This window comes from Gymnoscopelus braueri, assembly GCF_963280865.1.
Source record: "Gymnoscopelus braueri genome assembly, chromosome: 13".
NCBI lineage: Eukaryota > Metazoa > Chordata > Actinopteri > Myctophiformes > Myctophidae > Gymnoscopelus > Gymnoscopelus braueri.
The window spans coordinates 15,467,845-15,493,801 of NC_137615.1; the positions used below are offsets into that span (position 1 = coordinate 15,467,845).

The window sequence follows — 25,957 nt, forward strand, 5'->3', positions numbered from 1 at the left end:
ATGAAGAATATAAGGCTTTTAGTAAATGCCAGCCAGGCCCGTAAGAATGGAGACACAACGACATTTAGAGAGAGAGAGAGAGTGATGATGGATGAGAGAGGCCATCTCAGAGTCTTGTAGTTTTAATGAACACTGTTGTTGGAAACTATAGACCCACAATGCAATGGGGAAGACCTATTCACAGCTGGAAAGCTAATCGACTCTTTGGGAGCGCCGCCTCAAAGAATAACGATAAAAAGACCAAAATAAACAGTCCGATAATCATTTTCAAGTTTTCGCTGTAGGCTAAATTGTAGCTCGATAATGTATGGCTGCAGAATGACCCATGTAATTTCCTGTTGGCTCAAAACAGTACATACATTTCTTTCATATGAACTGCCTAAATATGTGTACTATCAATATTAGTAAATTGTATACTGTATAGTGTCAGTATATAGTATGGAATTCAGACTCTGACAGGCTTTATAAAGTTATGTTTGTGTGCATGTATTCGTGCATGGCCGTATGTTAAAGTTTTGGCCATGGCGATGGTTAGTATCCCTGTACTGGAGTTATTGTAATAGGCTTCAATTTAACCAAGTTACAAACTTGGCCAGTTACAGAACTGCTGACTTCTTCCAAAGAACTCTGCAGTCCTGACCTGGATAGCAGCCGCCTCGAACTACTTAATCTATCTCTTTCTCTCTCTCTCTCTCTCTCTCCCTCTCTGATTAGACACTCCTCCCCCATCTCCTCCGTTTGCCTTGCATGTGTCCTCTCCTCAGTTTCTTGCATTACACAGCACAAACTCTGAGTGTAAAGATTATAGTTACAGTAGTTAAATGAGCACTCAAGGATTTTTCTGTATATTTTCCCCCCTTGTTCGGCAAAAGTGGTGCCGAAGGGGCCGGCTGCCTAGAATTAGGGTTTTATCTGTATCTCTGTGCCACAAAAGTAGACCAATCAGCAGCAGAAACAGATCACCTCACACTGCTAAGTGAGTAGTTGATTCCTGCAAAGCCGGAGACTGCACTGCTAGAACCACATTTCCAGAACCTACCGTAGCTGCCTAAGCCCCAACTTTAACCCCAACCTTAACCCTAATGCTAATGTTTAACCGTAACCCTAAATCCTTGACCCTAAGCCCAACGCCAAAGCTGGAAACATTTTCCGGGTCTGTGGGAACCCAATATTATGCTAAATCAAAATGAGTGGAAAATAAAGCAGATGCCACATAATTTCCAACTTCTGTTTTGTCTTTGCAGTGTCTAATATATAACATGTTGAATAAACAGGAAACATGTTGAATAATGAGACACTTCTGGTCTTTCTGAACTTCACAAATACAACATTGAGAGGATCTGGCTTTGCTTGATGCAGTAGTTGTTTTGGCTTTGCCTCAGTGCTAAATGTCTTAGTTGTGAAAAAAAAAACTGGGCATGTAAAGCAGGAACACACACACAAACAAAAACACACACACAAGCAAACAAAGAAACAAACGTGCGCACACACACGCTTTCATGCTTCTTCTATTGTGTGTGTGTGTGTGTGTGTGTGTGTGTGTGTGTGTGTGTGTGTGTGTGTGTGTGTGTGTGTGTGTGTGTGTGTGTGTGTGTGTGTGTGTGTGTGTGTGTGTGTGTGTGTGTGTGTGTGTGTGTGTGTGTGTGTGTGTGTGTGTGTGTGTGTGTGTGTGTGTGTGTGTGTGTGTGTGTGTGGGGTCGTGCTGGGACCAAAATTCAGCCCTGGGATTTTTGTCCAAACCGGCCCATTGTTTTGTCAACGGGGGGGGGGGTCGGTTTTGTCAAGGGGGGGGGGGGGGGGGGCGTTTTAACCCAGCAACCCTATGTAAATTACGCCACTGCTGAAAAACGTCCCAGCCCAAACAGTAACGTAACTAATAATTGGGCCGCGCGACCCGGAAATGACCATAATAATCCTAAAACGGGAGCAAAAAATTAAAAATCTGAATTTCCCAGTGGCCAGCACGTCCCTGAGTGTGTGCGTGTGTATGTGTGTGTGTGTGTGTGTGTGTGTGTGTGTATGTGTGGGTGTGCGCACGTGTGTGTGTGTGTGTCATCTCATTGTGTTTGTTAGTCAGCCTTACTCTCCCTGAGGTCACTGCAGGTTAGTACAGTATAATAAGGATAGCTCACAGTCGTGATTAAAAAACAACAGCAATTGCTCATTTTCTCTCTCTCTCTCTCTCTCACACACACACACACACACACACACACACACACACACACACACACACACACGCACACACGCACACACACACACACAGCTGTGGAGTTGTCGGGGCGACCCCGTCTCCCTCCTCCAGCGTCCACGAGGATATCACTCACCATCCGGCCGGCCCATGGACAGCTTTTTAATAAAGGGGAGATGAGCCCGGCTTTTAGTGCTTTATTCCCCTTCTCGCAGTGCGGCTGGCGAAGTCACATGCACCCTTCAAATATTTATGGAGGCCCCAGGGCCATCCCTCTGTCACGGGCCCCCGGAGAGAGAGAGACGGGGAGATGAATTCTGAAATGGAAGTACTTGTGAAAAATAGGGGGTGTACCGGTTTCATCTCTGGAGCAGCACAGCCAGTGCTGGAAAAAGTAAAAGTAAAAGTATCAATACTGCAATGTAGAAATACTAGTAACAAGTAAAAGTCCGTAATAAAAAATTTACTCAAGTAAAAGTACAAAAGTGTTGGTATCAAAATATACTTAAAGTACAAAAGTAAAAGTACTCATTGTGCATAATTTCACAAGTTCAATGCGTAAAACATCTTTTGAAAATAGCCGATCTACAAGCTCACAATGCGCCGCATCGCGACGCATTGTGAGCTTGTAGATCTGCTATTTTCAAATGCCGAAATGTATATAGGGCTAGTGGTTAATGTGTTTTGCGATAATAATCAATAATAATCAAAGTCTAAAAAGTAACTAGTAACTAAAGTTTTCAAAGAATTGTAGTGGAGTAAAAGTACAATATTTGCGTCTGAGGTGTAGTGGGTAGAAGTAAAAGTACTGAACACTGGAAATACTGGAAAAACTACACACACAGTAAGATCTAACTCTGTGAGTGTACAAAGGTAGCCATTTGGTTACATTTGTACACTCAGTTACAAATGGATACATTAATTTAGGATTTTGCGGTGTGCTATTAGACCTATTAGGCAAATGAAGAGTGTATGAAACGTTGATTTGTGTTACCGTCAGATTCAGGTGTTTTGTAGCATCATAGAGCATTGGTTCTCAAAGTGGGATCCGGGGACCCCCAGGGGTCGTTGAGGGAGTTCCAGGGGGTCCCCAGCTAAATGCTAGATAGTATAGGAACCAAATGGACCCTTACGGGTCTGTAACTCAGAGAGTGTGCAAATGGAACCAAATGGATCCATTTGGTTCCATTTTTACTCTCTCTGAGTTAAATTAACATTGATTTTACAATATAAATTGAGGTCCCAGAGATAGAAATGCCATTAAATGGGGGTCCGTGGCATAATGCATGTAAAACTGGGGGTCCTTGAAATTAAAATGGTTGAGAATCACTGCTATAGAGCCGTAAAGATCTTCTCTTATGGGGGTCCCTGGCATATCTTTTCAAATGGGGGTCCGCGGGCTAATAAGTGTCAATTTGGGGGTCCTCGACATGAAAAAGTTTGAGAACCACTGTCATAGAGGACTAAATGAAAACACATGTGTTTTGAGCGCTCGGGTGGCGCAAGGGGTAAAGTACGGTACCAGCCCACCAATGGGGTTCCACTGCCTGTCAATGGAGAGTGTTGAGCGGAAGGAGTAGGACGAAGGCTACACATCCTCCCAGTGGGGGCTCCTCACTGCCTGGCAGGTGAGCCAGTAGGATACAATAGCAGTGACAACACAGAAATGTGCGTGGGGAGGAGTCAATTGGCATAACGACTAAATTGGGGAGAAAAAAAGGGGTAAAAAAGCCGTATGAGCAGCCACTTTACTGCAGCTGTCTGTCTGTCTGTCCATCTTTCCATCCAGTGCAGTCTTGTAATCCAAGAAGGCAATTGATATGAAGCATATCAAATCCCACAGCACTTTGTAACAGAACCCAAAAGACCATAACCTTCATACACACAGTCATAAAGTAACGGAATAACAGTCTACATTAAATGCCTGAGTGCCACTATGCAATTTACTGCTGCTTTGTCTTGTCTATTTACAGTAGCCGGAGGAACAAATAGGAGGAACAAATGTTTCTATCTAGTGCGGTATGTTTATCTGTCTGAACTAACACCTGGGGTGAACATCCCTACTGCCAGAGCAGAGGGATGAGCGGAATCTAGTTTGCTAGGGCATTGTTTATGTAAGGTTACTGTTGCGCACATCTGCAAAAAGAAGAAACATCGGCACCGAAAAATAGTCTAATTCAGTCAAATCCACAGTGTGTAAAATCCTCAGTGTTAATTCAAATGGACCCGAGAGGGTCCATTTGGTTACATTTGTACACCAGTTACAAGTGGATGAATGAACACTATGTTACTGTGTACTATGACGAAGGTCTACTATGACTGAGAATAAGTGAATTAAATATTGGGAGCCTATCTTTTTCGGTCTCATCTGTGTGTCTGTGAGAATGGATGGGCACATTTTTGTGAAACTCAGTGGGAATGATAACTGTGCTACCCTGAAGAGATTTTGGGTCGAAAAGGGTCAACGGTCAAGGTCACCATCATGGTCAAGGTCACAGATACATAACCGGCCGTAACTGAAGAACGGAGAGATCAAGATATGTTGATGATGCGTTTTATCAACTGTGTGTGTGTGTGTGTGTGTGTGTGTGTGTGTGTGTGTGTGTGTGTGTGTGTGTGTGTGTGTGTGTGTGTGTGTGTGTGTGTGTGTGTGTGTGTGTGTGTGTGTGTGTGTGTGTGTGTGTGTGTGTGTGTGTGTGTGTGTGTGAGATCTTCCACAGAAATAGTGTGGGTATAGTAAAAGCACTTCCTGGCTCAACATCGTATGGTATTTTTCTCCTCTCATTCCATTCTGTCCAATTCATTCCAGCTCATTCCACTACATTCCAAGCACGCACAGGCACGCACGCATGCACACAGACACACACGCACGCATGCATGCACACACACACACACACACACACACACACACACACACACGCGCAAACAGACTTTGAAAATCTCGCTGGAGAATTTGGGGAGACAGAGAGGAGAGCGAGCAGCAGCTGCCGGTGGACTGAGGCATCAGCGTAGAAATGTGTGTCTTGCTCTGGTTCCAAAAATGGAGAAGAAGACAGAGCGGCAGAGGGGAGGCGGTTTACCGCACCGTGAAAGCCAATCAACTATGATGGGTCAGCCAGCCAGGCTGTTACCATGGTGATGTGTTAAAGGGTAACACACAGAACTGCTTTCCACGCCCCCCAAACACACAGACACACACACACACACACACACACACACACACACACACACACACACAGTGTAGTCCAAGCCCCAATTAGATGAGTCTGTGCGTGTTTACTACTGTATGTACACATTAAATTCCTCAGTGTTAATTTACCATTTGTAACTCTGAGTTATGTACAAATGTAACCAAATGGACCCGTGTTATGATGTTACAGTATGTAGGTGTCTATACTGTATGTGTGCATCGTTGGCATATACTGCTTTGGGGTGAAACTGTGGATAAGTCATCAGGTCCTATGAGGTTAGGGAACTGTCTCCTCTGTGTCAGCGAAATCCAATCGCATCCTCCATGGACCCATCACGCTGCACCGGCTCTGAGGCACCAAATGTGCGTTGTCTGTGTTATGTGCGTGATATGCTCCCCTAGCCAGTGGTGGAGAAAGTACTCACATCTTTTACTTAAGTAAAAGTATCAATGCTGCACAGCTGCAGTGTAGAAATAGTCTGTTACAAGTAAAAGTCCGGTAATCAAAATGTACTTGAGTAAAAGTAAAAAAGTATTGGCATCAAAATGTACTTAAAGTACCAAAAGTAAAAGTACTCATTGTGCAGAATGTCCCATTTCACAAGTTCATAATGTATACAAATATTTTGAAAATAGCAGATCTACAAGCTCACAATGCGTCGCATCGCAACACATTGTGAGCTTGTAGATCGGCTATTTTCAAATGGCCGAAATATATATAGGGCTGAAGTGGTTTGTAACAGAGAGGACCTCTGTTACTATGTTTAAACATGTAATTTAACCCTTATTAATTGAACAATATTTGCACAGTATATGGGCACTTTAGGTATTGGCACTATTAACCTGCACAGTTGTATTTTGCACAGTCCTTATTTTATTGTTGATTGGATACATTTTTAACTGTTACATTTGAATTGTGTTTCCTGTTTGTTGAGCTGGCCACCCAGCTAATTCGTTCCACCTGGAGACAGAAATGTTTAGTGGTAATGCAATGTGTAGAATAGGAATGAGTGCAATAGAGACTTGAGTGCAATATGTATAGAGGTGTAAGATAGGTAATGTTGAGTGATGATTGGAATCTTAACAGTTACTGTTCAAGTGGAGCTGTTCTGTCCAGTACAATTGGGCTGGACCAAGTCAGAATGGCAAATGGTTGTGATGTGTTGCTTGGTTGTAGCAGTTAGGAAAGAGTATTTTGTAGTTCAGTGAGTTTTAATATACTTGGGGGGGGGGGGGTTAAGGGTATTTAAATATTTATGGTGTGTTTGTATTGTATGTTTATTTATGTTATGCTCTGGATTAGAATACACCCCTTATAGTGATATGGTCAAGGCTGGCTCATTAGATCAGCTGAGCATAAATGGCTGTCACTTGCCACTGTTTTTTTTCGCCGATAAAGTATAGTTTTGGACCATGACGGAGGCGCGCCGACTCAGCAGACCTTGAGGCCGAGGAGTCGCGCCCGAGCGCCTCCAGGCGCGAGTGCCCGCGTCGACCGGCCGATGGTCTGCTAGTCGACTCAGCGGCGTTCGAGTTATGTACCAATAGGGACAGAATAGTAAATAATGTTTTGGTGAGAGCGTTTGCCCCAACTGTCACTCAAAGTGGCTACTGGCCAATCACAGCGCGTCCTTGCACAAGCGTATTGGCCAATCATGCACAACTGGTTTAGACTATGTAAGGACGCGACTGAGGTCTGTTGATGGTGAAGAGCTACTGTGGTGTTCATGTCCTGTATGTATTTTAAATACACCTTCTGGTTGCAACCTACTACATGGCTCTGTACTGGATTTCCAGACGCTAAATGGCACATTCTCACATGGTTATTGTATATTTTGTGATAATAATCTAACTCTGCAAAGTAACTAGTAACTAAAGCTGTTAAGTGGAGTAAAAGTACAATATTTGCCTCTGAGAAAGTAGTGGAGTAGAAGTAAAACTATTGAAAATGGGAAATACTCCAGTAAAGTAAAAATTCCTCCAAAGTGTACTTCAGTACAGTACTTGAGTAAAAGTACTTAGTTACTTTACACCACTGCCCCTAGCTTCCTTTACTCTCTCACTCTCTCGCTCTCTCTCTCTCTCACTCTAATCATTTCTGGCAGGGGATTTTAAGCCGTTTGACCCACTCTTTGACCCATCGCCTAATCTGTCTGTTTTGACTGCAGGTGAAAAGGGAGCCAGACACATGTGCAACAGCAGCACACACATGCTGCGTGTGCAAAGCAACGACACGAGATATTGCCATTGACTTGCACACGGCAGCAAAAACAGTTCAGGCGCACAAAACCTTCACGAGGCCCGTCGGTCATGGCGTGGTTGGTCAAGATCTACCGTTGGCAAGGGTTATATATGAGCTATGACTCATTCTTTGACATCCATGCACTGTGTAGTAGACCTACGGTTCACACACAAAATGTGCCGTTGTTTTTTCTTCTTTATGTAGCAGCTTAACGAACTATTCCGAAATATAGCACACCATTTAAATGCACGTAACCCCTCACTGCATGCGAGGGCTTGCCCTCATTTTATTTAGTTTGGAAAGATTTATATTTTTGGGTGGGCTTTTTATGCCTTTTTTCATTTTAGAGAGGGATAGGGAAAGTAGTCTGACAGGAAATGGGGAGAGAGATGGGGGGGGGGTTGACAAGCAGCAAAGGTCGTCGGGAACGTGAGTCGAGCTTGTGACACGCTGTCAGGCTGGCATTGCAGCCTAGGGTGTAGTGCTGCACGATTCTTGCTCAAATGTGAATCACGATTTTCCTCCATAAGAATTGAGATCACGATTCTCACACGATTCTCACACAATTCTCTTGTAAATATAAAAATATTAAGCAAAAAAAAAAAAAAAACTTATTTTTTTTAAATTGAAAAACAAATCGTCATAATTTAAAATCGAGATCGCATAGGTGTCTGAATCGAGATCACAATCTTTTTTCGATTAATCGTGCAGCACTACTAGGGTGCCTGGGCCGCCACGCTACGCCCCAGGCTGGCTTGTATTGTTTTCATAATGCACAGCTATATTGTGCTTTCGTTTGGCGCGACACAGCTTTTTGAGCAAGTATATAATGCACATACATAATTATTGTAGGTTGCTGGATTGTTGAAAGTGAAAAGCGTATTAGGACTTCCTATTAAGCATTTTCATTTATCATGGTTTCCTTTCCCTACATTGAAACGGTGCAAGGCACAGCAACCCGCTACCGCACGTTTATTAGATCATTAGCCTCAGGCAGAGCACTGTGACTGTGGGTGATATGAGACATTTAGTTTTCAGGAGTACGCATAGGAACTAATGTAATTAAGTCCCACTAGCTATTCTGGTGGAGAGAAGAGGCCTTTGCGAAACATCATGAGCTTTCAATTCCCTTTGTAGCACTCAACTGTGAACAACAATGGCTCAGGAGGGAGAAGTGAAGCAGGCGAATTAGCTGATCATGCATTGCGTGTTTTTCAAAGACTTTGTTTCAAGTGTCACAAAATGTCTAATTCTCTCAGTGTCTTCTTCCTATATATTTTTTTAAAAAACTGTCTCATTTGTGCAATGGTTCAAATCAAACATGTTCTTGTCCTGCAGATGGGGCCCCACTGAGCGAGCTGTCGTGGCCTTCGTCTCTGGCAGTGGTAGCCGTCTCCTTCTCTGGCCTCTTCACCTTTGTCTTCCTCATGCTGGCCTGCCTCTGCTGCAAGAAGGGCGACATCGGCTTCAAGGTGAGCCTGCTGCTGCCCCCTGCCTGTGGAGATGAGTGTTGCACACACTGAACCAAGACACAGCAAGCACACACAGCTGCTGGCTGGTGTGGTGCAATCTCTTGAGTTACAAAATGACACTATTTACTTAACAGAATGGCTTTGGTTTTATTCTCTGAAGAGGCTGTCCTGTCATATAACCTTGTAGATCTAGTACATAGTGTATCTGTACTGGCCTCAGCTGCCTGCATGGCAGAGCTTAGCTGTGTCAGCAGAGAGAGAGAGACAGAGAGAGACAGAGAGAGAGAGAGAGAGAGAGAGAGAGAGAGAGAGAGAGAGAGAGATCCATCCAACATCCTGCCTTGTACCTCAGTAGACACAGGGTGGAGCTGACAGTCATCATAGTGTGTGCAAATGTCAATGCTACACTGCTAATGAACACGGATGAACAGAAAGGCTCCAATAAGTGTGTATGTATCTCTTTGCTCAGACCAGCTCATTAAGTGGAAATGTATTTTAATGACCTGTAGTCACAGACGGTCTATGTGACTGTGAGGCTTCCTTTAAACTACTTCTGCCCTGAAAAAAGGCAGTCTCCACTCTCCAGCAGAGTACGCTATTCCATAACGTGCTGGCTGGGGCCATGACAGTGGTTGCCAATGGTAAATCCACTCCCTTTGCTCATCAGGGCTGCCATAGTAACACCCTTGGATAGAATATGCTAAAGTTCTACCTGAAACATTCTAGACTAGCACAAAGGCCAGATTTATTTCATTGTGCTGTATATATGACAAAGATGAGCTAGTGGTGCTAGTACTAACACACTGAGTGGATCATTTGATGGATCTGTGAGCTCTGAAGGCAGATAAGAGAAGAGTGTTTGGTCTCACAGTAAACAGGGAGGGACCAGCATCCTTAACTTGGGTTACTGTAGCATCTCAGTGGGTTTCTGTGGCCTGAAGGGTAACGTTCAATTTATACTTGGTTGCATGACAGTGTTGCGCACCATAAATAGCCGACCTACAAGCCTGTGATGTGTTGTGAGCTTGTAGATTGGCTATTTTCGGTGCGCGACACCATCGTGCAATGAGGTATAAAACTGAAATAGGAGCAAGACAGATGTGGAAGATGTTGCGTACATAGTCAAAGATTAAAAAGATTATATAAAGCTGTGACAAAACCGTTCCACTCTGTTTCTCTTTGCTATGAAAATTAGAAAATGACATCCTTAGAAATAACAGCACGTCATTGAGCATAGTGAACTTTGTCTGTGAAAAGACCGGGATTTTCACTTCTTAACCCATTAAGGCCTGAAGTTCCGATTCTACAAAATGTCTTCTAAGTCCTAACAGTTTTCTGAAAAACTTATGTTGCTATATCAGTTGTTCTCAAACTTTTTCATGTCAAGGACCCCCAAAATTATATGTATTTGGCCGCGGACCCCCATCTCAAAATATTTAGTTCCAGGGACCCACAGAGGCAAAGATTTGAGTTACAAATGTTTGCTTAAAGTAATATATATATATATTTTAAATAGCAGATCTACAAGCTCATAGTGCACTCGGTGCCGCGCTATGAGCTTGGATATCTGCTATTTTTGAATAGCCAAAGTATAAAATAATGGTTTAAATGGTTGCACAGATGCGTTCCCGGTTTTCATGGGTTAATTCCCAAGCAGCACACATACACATAAGCTGGGATGACGTTTGGTAGACAGACATAGCTTTAGTCTCGTCGGTTCTTGCATTAAGTCCTCATGATGTTTTGTCAGTTTAGGCGGTGAACCGCAGATGTCGGTTCCATCACGTGTCGGCAACGCGTTAACTCGATCATAACTCATTCAGCGTCAAAGCACTTCAAGAACTTCCAGTTTGTTATTCAACGACTCACTTTGTAAAAGTGTGCATTAGCATGAGACCATTAGCAAGAGTGCGCCGGTGCAACATCGAAAAAGAGATTAATTATTCCCCTCCACCGCTGTGCTCTCATTGGAACGGGAAGAGTGAGGTTGAGTATTAAGTGCTTTCTAAACTGAAGGCTGGTCCGTGGGGACCAATGGAACGCTGACTCAAAGCCAGGTGCTTGCTTTCACACTTTGCTCTGGGGAGATTGGCAGATGGTTCCTCTGAATGTGAAACAAACACACATACACAGGGCATTACATTTTAGCCAACACATAAGTACACACACGTGCGCACGAACACACACACACACACACACACACACACACACACACACACACACACACACACACACACACACACACTTGCTCATGGCCATATCCGAGCACGTTTTTTTCTGCAGTGAAAAAGCCATTTTCGTATTGACATGGGGAAATGGAGGCATTTGGATTGCTTAAAATATATATAGCACGAGTGCTAGTTTTCGACACCTGTCCACAGTAGGCTGTCCACTAGAATAACACTACTCTAAAACCCAATCAAATAAAAAAAAAAAGAAGAATAAACATAGATATACTAGTAATAATAATGAATTAACATCATCATACATTAACTCGTGAAACAAAACTAGACATAATCATTCAAATAACCAGTCAGAAACTATTCATGTGAGCACAGCTGATTTGATTTCAACCATAATTTTAGTTCTCTGTTCAGTCCTTCCCTCTCCTCTGAGCCCGCTGTGGTGGGAGATAGGCCTGTTGTGGGGAGCACTTCATTAAGCGGGGCAATGGATGCATGCTTTTGAACAGAGTGCTCTTGCCAACCCCACTCCACAGTATTACCAGCCGCTGCCACAGCAGCCGTTAACCACTGCCGTCATTATGAGCCGTCATCGCTGTGTGTGGACAGGCTTTTCGGATGGCACCAAGAGGAACGCTGGCATTTAGGAGAAGGAGAATTGGCCTCAAGGAGACAAGTGGAGGGAGTTGGGCTGTAGATGCCACAGTCATTGGACTCTGCTGTATACTTATTACTTTTTTACACATTTTACATATTTAGCCACATTCACAAGCCAACAAATTTGTCACATTGCAGCTGTTCGCTGTTTGTAAGATTGCATTGAGCCCAGGAACAGCCAGTGAACACTGTCTAGTAAGTGCTAGCCTTCCATGTGGATCTCAGACTTCATGTGTGTCTTACTTCCTTGGACTACTGGTAGTGTGATATACTATCCAAATATTACCAGCAGAAGGCCGATTTTTGCCAAGAAAATTTTTAATCAAGACGGATCCGTCAGATGTTTCATATTCCATCCTGATTGGCTAAGATTGTCTTCCAAAGTTTGCAGGAGTGGCCCGTTTTGCACGAAATGCCACAAGATTTCAAGATTCCTTGGATTATTATGCAACTCCCAAAATAAGCCACGCCAATTTCCAGCAAAATTAGTAAATATAACATCACAAGTTTAACCAAATGAACCCTATGTACATAGTCCATTTGAAAGTAACCAATCTACAAGCTCACAATTGTAAATCTGCTATTTTCAAAAAAATCGTGAAAAAATGTTTTGTACTTTTAAAACTTTTAATATTTGGAAACATATTAACAACATAGATCTTTTATGATCGTCCCTGGAACAAAATGTTTTCAGATGGGGGTTCGCGGCCAAATACCACTTTTATACATTAATGGTTAGATGAGTCATATCTAAGACTGGGGGCATGCAGTGCTCCTGTAGAGTACCCAAGGCAAAAAAGACTCACCATCTCCGGTTTACTTCCCGTATCTACGTGAAGTAGGCGGACGCCTTTTTAGGAGACCGGAAGCAGGTTGGAGTCTATTATTTCCAATGGAAGCGTGAACGTGAACGCAGCTTCTGAACCATTCTTTAGCCCCATGCATGGTCACTGAACTAAATATTGGACCCGATCTTCACAAGCCACACAATATTCCCAAGATTTTCATACTAAAATGGCCTTTTTCAGAGAGACAAATCACAAAAAGAATTACTTTATTATCAACTTTTCTCTGTCCCAGCAACACTCTCTCGCAGGATCTAGCACCAGTAAACATAGGACGTTCGCGATTCGCCGTCCAATCGCGATGGTGTATCTTCCTAAATTTATCATCTTTGAGACTACCCTCTGCATAGACATATAATGGTAGACGCTTCCTCCGGCTCTGAGGCGTCTGTATCTCGGGTGCCATATTGGAGGGGGCAAGCTTCCGCGTGCGCCACAGAAGGGGGCGTTCGGTAGGCCAATCAGAGGCAGGCGGGGGCGGGTAGGGGCGGGTATTTTCGTAACCCAGCCCTTAACCCTTTAAGAGGCAACTAGTCAGTTAGACGCGCTGTGATTGGCCAGTAGTCAATGCGCTGTGATTGGCCAGTAGTCACTTTGAGTGGCAGCCTGCCCCCTCTAAAATGCCGGCCGTGATACAGGTCCCTCCAACGAACTGCAGAGGCCAATGAGGTATCTAGGTTTCTATATCTATGACCCTCTGCTACACTTCGTCACGCTGTGGATGATGAGGGGGGAGCTTGTTCAGAGAGTGGAGCCTCGTGTGGAGAGGAGGAGGTGGAGCGGGGTCACATTTTACAGGTCGCAGCGTTAATCTGAGAACTGTCTGTCTCTTCCTGTAAGCCACTGTTAGGTTCAAAGGTTCATATACAGTATGACCCTTCTTGTGGTTTTACGATCAATACTCCTTTTCTAAGAAAGAGGAAGCTGCTCACACACACTCTGTCCCACCACACACGCACGCACGCGCGCTGTGCGCGCACACACACACACACACACACACACACACAGAGAAGAGGTCATTCGTACCGTCCCACCCCCCACCCCCATTATGTCATTGAACAGACCAGTGAGAGAGAGAGAGAGAGAGAGAGAGAGAGAGAGAGAGAGAGAGAGGGGGGGGGGGGAGAGAGAGAGCACCTGAGCCAACTTCAGAACATTCTGGACACAAGGACACCAGATTGGGGAGAAAAGAACCCGGAGGGATGGAGGTAGAATAGATAGGAGGCCAAGTTAGGAGTGAACAGATGGAGAGAAACGTGGGATGAAGATGGAAGGAGAAAGGGTCACTGTTTTTCACCCCCTCCCTCACCCCTACACACACACACACACACACACACACACACACACACACACACACACACACACACACACACACACACACACACACACCTCTTTTGTCCGTATAAGATCCACATCCATCCACAGGGTGAGATGGGAGGGGCAACATCTGCAGCTGGAGCCAAGAGATCCGTGTGTCGCTCTCTGACAGTGTATCCGTGCATGTGTTCATAAATGTTGTTTCTGTCTGTCTATCTGTCTGTTCAACTAGCACATAGATTGTGTGTGTGCGTGTGCGTGTGCGTGTGTGCGTGGTACTATCCACACAAAATGTCCTCAAGGATAGATTTTTTTCTGGTCCCCTTGAGGGAAATGGGCAAAGAAAGATGTTTAGAGTTATACAGTAGGTTAAAGATTCAGTTTATGGTCACGGCTAGGATTTAAGGCATTTACAGTAGGGCAGTATAGAATTACTGTAGGTTTAGGATTTGGGATTAGAGTTAAAAATGGCAACAAAAAAATACTTTTTGACATCCCCATGGGGAGCGTGCGTGCGTGCTGTGCACAGTATGTGTGCCTGTGGGTGCAGCTCCTGCTTAGCATCAGAAATGTTTCCCTGCAATGAAACAGGCACATAATGTAACTAGTTGACTATGTAGGCTATGCGGGGCATGTATTAGCACATTAGTCGTGCCATCACAGTCGACCTATTGTCTCCCACTCCCTGCACAGTAGAATGGACGACCGGGGAGTGAATGACTAACCTCAGTGTCCATGTCTCCGCCCCATGCACCAGGAGTTTGACAACACAGATGGAGAGGAGTACCAGGCAGATCTCTCCACCCTGGCCTCACCCTCCTCCCAGAATGGCCCTGATGGGGTCTACATCCTCCCTCTCACCGAGGTCTCGCTGCCCGTGTCCAAACAGCCTGGAAGATCCAGTAAGATTGCAAAAAAAAAAACACCAATCACATCACACACACAGATTTGCCTTGTTTCTTTTCTTTTCTTTTCTTTTCTTTTCTTTTCTTTTCTTTTCTTTTCTTTTCTTTTCTTTTCTTTTCTTTTCTTTTCTTTTCTTTTCTTTTCTTTTCTTTTCTTTCCTCAGTGGTGGAAGAAGTACTCAGATATTTTACTTATGTAAAAGTAGCAATAACACAATATAAAAATACTCTGTTACAAGTAAAAGGCTGTGCTGAAAATGTTACTTGAGTAAAAGTACAAAAGTATTGGCTTCAAAGTAAAAATGTTTGAAAATTGCAGATCGGTCTGCAATTTCCCCCCCAAAAAATCATCTATTTTCAAATAGCCTATGTATAAATTAGGACTAAAGTGGTTAATGTATGCTTTATAATATAATAATGTATATCTGCAAATTAACTAGTAACTAAAGTTTTCAAATAATTATAGTGGACTAGAAGTATAGAATACTTCCCTCTGAGATGTAGTGGAGTAGAAGTACAAGTACAGAAAATTGGAAATACTCCAGTAAAGTAAAAAATACCTCAAAATTGTACTTAAGTACGGTACTTGAGTAAATGTACTTAGTTACTTTACACCACTGCCTCTCCTCTCCTCTCCTCTCCTTTGAACTTACACTTTCATGCATGTTGTCCTCAGCAACATTAATTCCCTGCTCTTTAGTCATGCTTAATCAGTTTTCAGAATTAATCACGCCAACTAAGCACTATTAAAAGATTGTTGATTCTCTGGGGGGTGGGGTGGGGGGGGGGGCTATCAGAGGCCTAGCCCCATCACAAGGGCAATGAGTCTCTCACTGCGCTCTGTCGATTTTCACAAGTCATACACTGAGGGAATTCTTTATGGCTAGTGTCAGGAGAGACACAATCTCTATCATTTACTCTGTTTCATTTCATTCTCCGTCTTGTCCTCTCTCTGAATAAAGGACAGACATCTGGTCATTATGTAATGCTTCGGGAGATTGACCCATAGTGTTTGCGTGCGTGCGTGTGTGTGTGTGTGTGTGTGTGTGTGTGTGTGTGTGTGTGTGTGTGTGTGTGTGTGTGTGTGTGTGTGTGTGTGTGTGTGTGTGTGTGTGTGTGTGTGTGTGTGTGTGTGTGTGTGTGTGTGTGAGAGAGACAGCGGCCTCTAACTACATGAATAATTATGTGGTAAAAAAAAAGTGTTTGTACGTTATATTATTATGCATAGAAATGTGTCTTTGACGTCAGTAACACCAATTGCCTTACAGTAGCATACTGTAGCATATAGTCGTTGTCAGGCAGAAACCTTTTATCTCCATATTTCATCTTTTTTCTTTTCTTTTTCTTTTTGTAAATGAATGCCCTATTTTATATTTAGTTGTATGACAGTGTCGCTCAAAAGTAGAAAAAAATGCTGATCTATAGGGTACATTATCCAAGTGGTTGGGCGTACCATAGGCTCTGATGCCTAACAATGAATCCCTAGTTTGACTCCCAGGCCAAGCAGACCATTTGCTGCATGTCAGTCCTCTACTCTCTCTCGCCAACCAAAGTGCTGTACGAGGTCAGTAAGTGCTGTAAAAACAAGCCTACAGAAAGCAGAAAAATAAATGACCCAATTTATCAACAAAAATAACAAAAAGAATAGAGACAGCATTACACAATTAAGCCAAGACGTAAGGGCCAGGGTTGTACGATCAGACAGTGTCTCTCTCCACTGTACTATCAATAAATGCAGAAAAGAAACAGAAAATAGCTGATATACAAGCTCACAACGCATTGTGAGCTCCGTCTGTCTGTGGGTTCTATAAATATTTAATCCAGAAATAAGTATAAACAAGAGCTTAGGACTAAATAATAACTAAGAACACAGTTTCTTTTTTCCATTTCCTGAAAAGTAACTGTTCTGCATCATCTGCACATACAGTACAAGGTTTCTGCCTGACGGCCACGATATCCTCATCTCACCTCACTGCTACAGTATGTCCTTATAGTGTACTATTGTGTGTGTGTGTGTGTGTGTGTGTGTGTGTGTGTGTGTGTGTGTGTGTGTGTGTGTGTGTGTGTGTGTGTGTGTGTGTGTGTGTGTGTGTGTGTGTGTGTGTGTGTGTGTGTGTGTGTGTGTGTGTGTGTGTGTGCAGTGTGTACTTGTATTACTATACAGAGGACAATTTTCCTAGTCCTCATGGTTATTTTATGGTTAAAGATGTGGGATGTTCGGCTTACAATTAGGAAAAGATTCAGTGTGGGATTAGGACTAGACATTAAACTAGGTTTCGTTTAGAGGTTAGGGTTAGAGTTATGTCCGGTTTATACTTTAGTTGCACATCAGTGAGGCACACCAGAAATAGCAGATCTTCAAGATCACAACGCGTCGCAGCATTTTCTTTTAATGACATTCATAAAATTGTCCTCATAAGTATAGTAATCCAAACGTATGTTTGTGTGTGTGTGCGTGCGTGCGTGTCTCAGCATGAGTCAGATCCCAAGCACACACAATGCGTCCCTCCCTCGGCATGAGTCACTGCACAGGGGAGGCGAGTCGGGCTCTCAGCATCCCAGTATGTGAGCGGCAGCACTGATTGGACAAGGCAGCCACAGGCGCGTAGCCAATCGCCAGCCTCGGTCCTGTCCTCCATAGCTGCCGCCGTGTGATTGGTCCAGGTGTTGCAGGGCGAGGAGTGGAGAGATGGAGAGATGGAGAGATGGGGAAAGAGAGAGAGAGAGAGAGAGACTTCTTTCATTGAGTTAGAATGGCTGCAGGCAGGACAATGTGCTTGTTTTTTGTCTTTGAATTGCTTTTGTTTCCCCTCCCCTCTGTAATATTACATTTGTGTTATCCTAAATATTAGATTAAAAATGCTGCTTTTTCATCCACTTGTGTCTGCAAGTCGACCATGACACTCCCTCTCTCTCTTTCTATCTCCCTCTCTCTCCCTTTCTTCTCCTCTCCCTCTGTCGGTCGCTCGCTTTCTTTCTCTGCAAAAAAAGAAATACTGTATGCACGTGCGCAGCAGCATGAAAAGGTCAAGTGGGTTGAAAATTAAAATAATGAAGTCGGTATGCCTTCAGAAGCTCTTTGAGACTTTAATGCCGGGAAGATTAGCAATTTTCTATAGTTTGTTGTTCGTCAGACATAGCAATTAAAGCTCCCACACACATTATGCACACGTCATAAACTGCCTACACGCGCACACATGCACGCACACACACGCGCACACACATGCACACGCACACGCACACGCACACGCACACACACACACACACACACACACACACACACACACACACACACACACACACACACACACACACACACACACACGCTTATATAAGCATACTGTAGTAATCATACATTGTACAAAGACATCCCTTTTACAGTTCCTTACATGTATGGAAATGTATAGCATGTGTGATTTAAGCACACACACACACACACACACACACACACACACACACACACACACACACACACACACACACACACACACACACACACACACACACACATAAAGCAGTGTTAACTTGATCTGACAACCTAAAACAAGTTACCCTCTTGTTGCTCTTGCAGTAACACGTTATTCTTAGTTATTATTATTGTTATTATTATTATTATTATTCAAAAGATCACACACAGCATTTTGAACCCATTGCTAAGGCTCTGTGTTTGTGCATGTGTTAAGGAGGAGCATGTGTATTATTCCACCACCACTGTGGTCTCTGTGGTCGCTGCCAGGTTCCCTGGGAATGCCATGAGTAGGATGGGAACGCACACTCACACATTCCATACTGGGAATAATATAAAAGACCAGTTCAGCAGCTCCAGTGGAATAAGGAGAGAAACACACACACACACACACACACACACACACACACACACACACACACACACACACACACACACACACACACACACACACACACACATTCTCTCTCTCTCGTTCTCTCTCTCTCTCTCTCTCTCTCTCAGGATGATGTGTTGTTTAGAGTGGAGGGATGTGTTTTTTTTTAATCCCTGTGACAACCTCTGCCCGGTTATCCAGTGTTTAGGAGAATGGGCCTTGTATGTGTGTGTTTGTGGCGTACCGCGTACCAGGCAATGCAGAATGAGGGATGTGTGTGTGTGTGTGTGTGTGTGTGTGTGAGTGACCCTGAACAATGACCCTGATTTAGCAAGGCTGGGAAGTGGGCGAACACGAGGCCGAGCCAAAGTGTCCGTGGAACGTCGTGGCGGAGGAGGAGGACTGCCATTATGGGCCCAATACAGTGAGGGGTCTGTGCCAGGACGAGAGGGAGAAGAGACAGAGAGAGGGGCAGGGTGGCGGCATGCACCGCGGCCTGAGAGCGGGCGGGGGGGAGCTTGAAGATAGGAGGGGTGTGTGTGGCATGTGACAGAGGCCTTTTCTGCGTCTCGACAGAGCTGCGTTTGTATGCTGCAGGGCTGAGGAATGCCGCTGTCCAGGGGTGACAAGGGGCATTATGTGGGCCCTCCAATGTCACGGCCGGGGTGTCTTGAAGTGGCGCGCGGAGCCAGCGCGTCAGACAGCACATTGCCGACTCGCATGACGGACGGGAAGCAAGAGTCACGCGTGGCGAGAGAACCCTCACAGCCCAGCCCAGGGGCAGAAGACCTCTCCATCGGCCAAAGTAATATCGGGTCTTGAAGCTTATTGGGACCTGTTCGGTTTAGCTTTACACATAATAGTCAGTGAACGGGGAGGAGAGCTTCCTGCGTGTGTGACAGCTGGCCGGCCCCAGGACAAGGACTGCATGTGTGTGTGTGTGTTTGTGTGTTCCAGCATGAGGATGTGCCGGGTCCAGACAGGGAGAGGCAGCGCGGCAAGCTTGTACAGCTGTGCGAGGGCTCGGAGGGTTAAACCTAGCCGACGCTCTGTCTCACACACACACACACACACTGTGACTGCGGTGTTCTCCCTCCCGATCACACACTGCGACCATCGGCTCGTTCTCACAAATACACCCTGAGGCTGAGGATGGCTGGGGTCGGGGCCACGGGCTCTCGGTTCTCACACTCCGAGCTGCGACCTCGGCGGGGGGACTCAGTCCTTCCCACGGTGCTCCGAGTGGCCGGCCGCTCCACCACCTTGAAATCGTCATCGTCATCATTACCACCGTCTTCATCACCATCAAAATATGAGGCTCCTAGGAGGTACACGTATTTGATTTTATTCACGGTTACTTTTGGTGGTACGGTAGTTAAAATATGACATAGGGCTGTTGCGGTACTGAGATCCTCACCGTTATTGCTTCATGGTAGTTGACAAGTAACATAACTTTGCTGTCAGGAAATCTTCCGTCTCCTGTACTCGGGCTTTCTGGGAGGCACTTTTTTTTCCTGCTCCACATTTTCATCCTCTTTTTGTTCTGTGGTGATATTTTGTCAGTCTTTCTCTTTCTGTGCTTTTCTCTCCCTTTCAGACTATTTTCTGTCTCTTTTCGAATGCCCCTGAGACTTCTGTGTTTCTTTCATTATATTATGTTGAGCTCTGATGACAATTTTTGACTGTTGGTTGTCGATTTTATGCACATCCCTCTTTCTTTGGTGCTGAGACAATCTGTAAAATACAGCAGTTCAATGTATAAAGGAGCGCTCACAACTCTCTCACTGTATACTGTAAAGGTGTAAAGGTGGTGCTCTGGTGACGAGCCACAACTGTGGAGAATCTTGTCCTCAATTTCAGTTTTGCTCCTGTCTCGTCTCATGTATGTCTCTCACTCATCTAACCGTGTCTTTTGTATTGTGTCACTCCAGTCCAGCTGCTGAAATCATCAGACCTCGGTCGTCACAGTCTTCTCTATCTGAAGGAGATTGGGCATGGCTGGTTCGGCAAGGTGAGCTATCGCCCCTTATTATTTTCTACACACGGCACACACACACACACACACACACACACACACACACACACACACACACACACACACACACACACACACACACACACACACACACACACACACACACACACACACACACACACACATGACATGATACACAGACACCCGGTAGCTGGGTCTCATGACACGATACATCATCGTCTGCCTTAATTGTTTCATTTGATAGTTTTCACCCGGCACTTCTATAATGTGCCTTGTACCCTATGGAATGTGTGGGTAATGTGATGATGAGCTCACGTTAGCCAGGCTAATCTTTGGCTCTAGTATCAGCATGTTGGGTCCATGGGAGAAGTGTCGAAATGCACTTTCACAGCAAATTCCTTACAATTACCATGCTGGGACAGCACTGTGTGGATCTGCTCAGCGGCTGTCCCATTTATTTATTCATTTTAAAAGATCCCCATTAGTCTTCCTGCAGGGTCCGGAATCCATTACCTCATTCATCATCATATGCAATTGTGTTAGGTTCTGTACATCATCTTACAATTAGTCACATTTGTCTCAAGGACCATCACCAGAGAACAAGAAGAAGACATTTTTTAAGACATATGTGTGTGTTCATATATGTTCAAGTAATGTGTTCTGAAATTATATTAGATTGAGGATTTGCTGTTAGATTGACATATGTGAAGGGGCAGCTATTCCAATGATTGATGGTACAATACTGTACGTTTGTTTTAAGGCATGGTAGCCCATCTCCTGTTGTTCTGGTGAAATGACTATAATATGTACGTATGTATGTATTGTACCTTACTGCATTTTATCATTAAACTGTATAAACTTGGGTTTAGTATAATAAATGCTATTGCTGAAGAATGTGACTGTGCTTAAGGCAAGTCTTTTCTCTACTGGTAACCATAGCAGTTTACGATGTTTGTTCTTATTTGGGGCATTATAAGACTAGTCTAGATTTGTAGTTTCCTCAGTACTTTTGTTTGCAGAGGGCCATTCAGTTGAACAATAGTCCAGGTGACTTAAAATTAAAGAGGGATAAATCTCAGACTCTCGATTTGTACATTTGTATATTTAGTGTCAGCAATGCCATTACATTTTTTCCCCCATTAATTGTGCAGCCTTTCTGTACACTACTGTTTTCAGGGTTGCCTGATAATTACAGTCCATAGACAACATATTAAACATTCAACATCTTTTCTGTAAATGTTTTGTTGCTCATTCACTTTCTTAAGAGGATCTAGAGTTTAGTATATTATGGACGTAACAAACAGCATGATGATTTTCTTTGCTTTGATGTCACTCTATAAGTAATCCAAAGTCTTTATTAAAGAGCTATGTTATGTAAGATATTAATTTATTTTTATCTTGGTATGAGGTGATGGTTTTGTAGAGTCTATGCTGAAATGTATATCTATGCAAAGACCATAATATGGAGAGATTTGAGGAGCAAATATCCACCGGCTATATTTAAGTCTTTAATTGTGTTGATATTCTCCTGGTGATGTGGAGTCCGTCTTTCTGTGGAGATTGTGCTTTGAGCTTTGTGTTTTATTTTTCTCCTCTTTACTAGTTTTATTTTGATCATTCCCAGTCAATTTGTGTTTGGTTGCCTGTTACTTTGAAATGTACATACTGTAAGGTTCTCTGAAATGACTGTTAGTTGGTCTTTTTTGTTATTTCCGAATCTACATTATATCAAATAGACAGTTTTATTAGCATTCCTTTGTGTATGCATATGGGTTACAAATGGAAAATAATTCTGAAAAACTATTCAAGGCAGAAACTATGTGCTGAAAATAGCAGATCTACACTTTGATCATGTACAGTAGTAGCTATGTTCGGTGCAGGACACTATCGTACGACTAAGAATAAATCAGACTTTAGCACTTCTTGGTTCAGCTCTCCGGGTGTTACATCATAGGCTCTGGGCATAACTGTTGTCCCGGGTTTCCAGATGATTGCATACCCCCCATTTCCTGTTCCGGGTTAATTTCTCCATACAGTTGCTTCGTTTGATTGGCTCTGCAGCAGATTTGAACCGGAAACACATTATGAAAGTATCATACTGTATGACACCTTCATATACATTACATTACATTACAGTCATTTAGCTGACGCTTTTATCCAAAGCGACTTACAATAAGTGTATTCAACATAGGTAGGGAACGAAACTACTAATCACCAGAAGTCTTAAGTGCATTTTCTGCAAAAACAAGCAACCAAGAGTATACCTAGCGCTAAGGTAAAAGTGCAATATATCAGCTACCTACTTTCTTAAACAGATGAGACAAAATAGCAAAATCAAATGAGCAAGAGCTAAAACAAATAAGTGTATCGACTAAACAAGATCCAATAAAACAATACAACAATAAAACAAGAGTTTGTACAACTAATATGTGTGTACCTTCTCCTGGAAACCCGGGACTACTATTATGCACAGAGCCTATTACCATTTCAATTCTCTATAGTCACATTTTGCTCTTGCTTGCTTACATACAGTACATGCCACATGATGACCTCCCTCTTCATCTGTCTGTGCATTGGTGCTCGGGCCCTGTGCTGACTGACTCTGTGCGATTTGCCCTTGTCTTTGCCAGGTTCTGTTGGGTGAGGTGAATGCGGGCCTCAGTACCACCCAGGTGGTGGTGAAAGAGCTCAAAGCCAGTGCCAGTGTTCAAGACCAGATGCAGTTCCTGGAGGAGGTTCAGCCATACCGGTCAGAACAACAGACTCACACTGTAGAAATTAGATTAGTGACTGTTGCATAGGAACTCTTATAATAGTTGGTATGGTTTTGAAATATACATTGTCTCTCCTCTGTGTGTGTGTGTGTGTGTGTGTGTGTGTGTGTGTGTGTGTGTGTGTGTGTGTGTGTGTGTGTGTGTGTGTGTGTGTGTGTGTGTGTGTGTGTGTGTGTGTGTGTGTGTGTGTGTGTGTGTGTGTGTGTGTGTGTGTGTGTGTGTGTGTGTGTGTGTGTGTGTGTGTGTGTGTGTGTGTGTGTTCGTTCTTCTGGCAGGTCTCTCCAGCACCCTGCTCTGCTGCAGTGCCTGGCCCAGTGCTCAGAGGTCACTCCCTATCTGCTGGTCATGGAGTTCTGCCCTCTGGTGAGACCCTGTTATCAATATCAGTTTGGTATCGTGGCATTTTGAGTCCAGGTTAACCACTTTCTTTCTTTTCTTTTTTTGTGCTTTTTACCCTTTTTACTTTTTCTCCCCAATTGAGTAGTTTTGCCAATTAATTCCTCCCCAGTCCCAAAGACATTTTGATTTAATTGATTGATTGAATACGTTATTAGTCAGAAATGTAAACGGCACGTGGTACAGTAAGACATTAAGGCTAAAAGGATAACACAAAAAAAGGCACTGCTGTTGCAATCTGGGAACCCATCGTCAAAAAAAAAATCTGTCTTGAGAGATTACCTCTGTTGCATCCTACCGACTCACCTGCCAGTGAGGAGCCCCCACCGGGAGGATGTAGAGCCTTCGTCCTACTCCTCCCGCCCAACACTCTCTGCAGACAGGTGCCGTCCCAGTCCCGCTATTTTTGCTATTCGTCGTATGTCAAAGTATGTAGGGCTTTACGTGGCTAAGTAGACAGATTAACGGTTTGAAGGTGAAATACATTCTTAAATTCTTTAATTCATTCAGCACTTTCTTGGTTAATAGTTTGTGTGGCCTGTTTGTGTCCTCTTCATCAGGGTGATCTGAAGAGCTACCTCCGCAGTTGCCAGGCAACTGACTCGGAGACACCCGACCCTTTGATCCTTCAGCGGATGGCATGCGAGATCGCCTCGGGGCTGCTGCATCTCCACAAATACAACTTCATACACAGGTAATGGTGGGTCCACAGTGTAAAAGTACTCAAGTGAAAGTCCTGTATTCATGATGTTACTTACGTAAAAGTGCTAAAGTGTTGGCATCATATATACTTGTAGTACCAAAAGTCAAGGTACTTATTATGCAGAATGTCTCATTTCACAAGATTTTTTTATCTTTATTTTTTTGTTTTTCAAAATCTTTAAAAAATTGCAGATCTACTTGTAGGTCGGCTGTTTTCCAATAGTCAGAGTATAAAAAAGGGCTTCATTGGTTAATGTAAGTTTTGTAAGTGCAATGGAGTAAAAAGCACAATATTTGCCTCTGAGATGTAGTGAAGTAGAATAAAGTATTGAAAATGGACATACTAAAATAAAAGTACCTCAGAATTGCACTTAAGTAGGCTACATTACTTGAGTAAATGTTCTTAGTTAATTTCCACCACTGGGTACAGGTCCTTTGCGTCAGCAGCAAGTGTCTTAACCATAATGGACTGTGCTCCCCCTGCTGGTCTCTCCCTGCAACAACATCCTGGTGCTGCCTGAGTGATTATCACAGACTCCAGCATCAGTGATTTTGTTGCCGGGGGTGAACCCCTCTCTCTCTCTCTTTCTCTACCCTGTAGCGGCTGCCATTGCTATGGCAACCAATAAGTGGCTTCACGGCTGATGAGTTCCCTGTAGTTATAGGTATATAGATGACATCAACAATTACAATTAGTACAGACAGACACAATTAGTGTCTAAGTCATTGTGCTGCCGGGTACAGAAGTGTCAGAGAAGCCATTGCAATGAATAGAAACTAGTGGAGCATATTGCATAACAATGCTGCTATACTTTTCACTAAACCTGTGTTTTCATCTATGGAAGAGTATTGTGAGTACATCTCGGTTAGTATACATGTACAAAAACACTATAAGTGTATAAAAATGGTGTTGTCCTAATGCTTTCATTACTCCAGACAAACTCCCACACAGCTGCAAGAATGATGATGAGGATAGGTTGCAATATAATGGCATTTTTAGAGGGAAAGCTGATTTCTCTGTCTTGTTCCGACAGTGACCTGGCCTTGCGGAACTGCCTGCTCACTTCAGAGATGACCGTTAGGATCGGAGACTATGGCCTCTCCCACAGCCGGTATAAGGTACCGTACCCCACCAAGTTTACTCCAGTGATTTCTGTATTAGGTTCTCAACCTGTGGGTCAGGACATGATTTTGGGGGGGTCCTCAGATGCCATTAACACATCGACCGCCAGAGGTTAATCTCATAAT

General features: G+C 43.7%; 1 protein-coding gene across 2 annotated transcripts in view; it reads left to right on the forward strand.

The window, feature by feature from the left end:
* Positions 1 to 25,957, forward strand: part of LOC308098158 (serine/threonine-protein kinase LMTK1-like) — a 44,845-nt gene that overhangs the window by 10,171 nt on the left and 8,717 nt on the right. The window contains exons 2-8 of one of the 2 annotated variants that reach the window (XM_080446400.1): positions 8,959 to 9,092; positions 14,852 to 14,996; positions 20,773 to 20,852; positions 23,468 to 23,586; positions 23,887 to 23,974; positions 24,568 to 24,701; positions 25,744 to 25,828. In XM_080446400.1, coding sequence (XP_080302526.1) covers positions 8,959 to 9,092; positions 14,852 to 14,996; positions 20,773 to 20,852; positions 23,468 to 23,586; positions 23,887 to 23,974; positions 24,568 to 24,701; positions 25,744 to 25,828 — 785 coding nt within the window. Of the gene's footprint in view, positions 1 to 8,958; positions 9,093 to 14,851; positions 14,997 to 19,476; positions 20,170 to 20,772; positions 20,853 to 23,467; positions 23,587 to 23,886; positions 23,975 to 24,567; positions 24,702 to 25,743; positions 25,829 to 25,957 lie in introns of those variants that run through there. The other variant, XM_080446401.1, reaches the window with a different exon arrangement.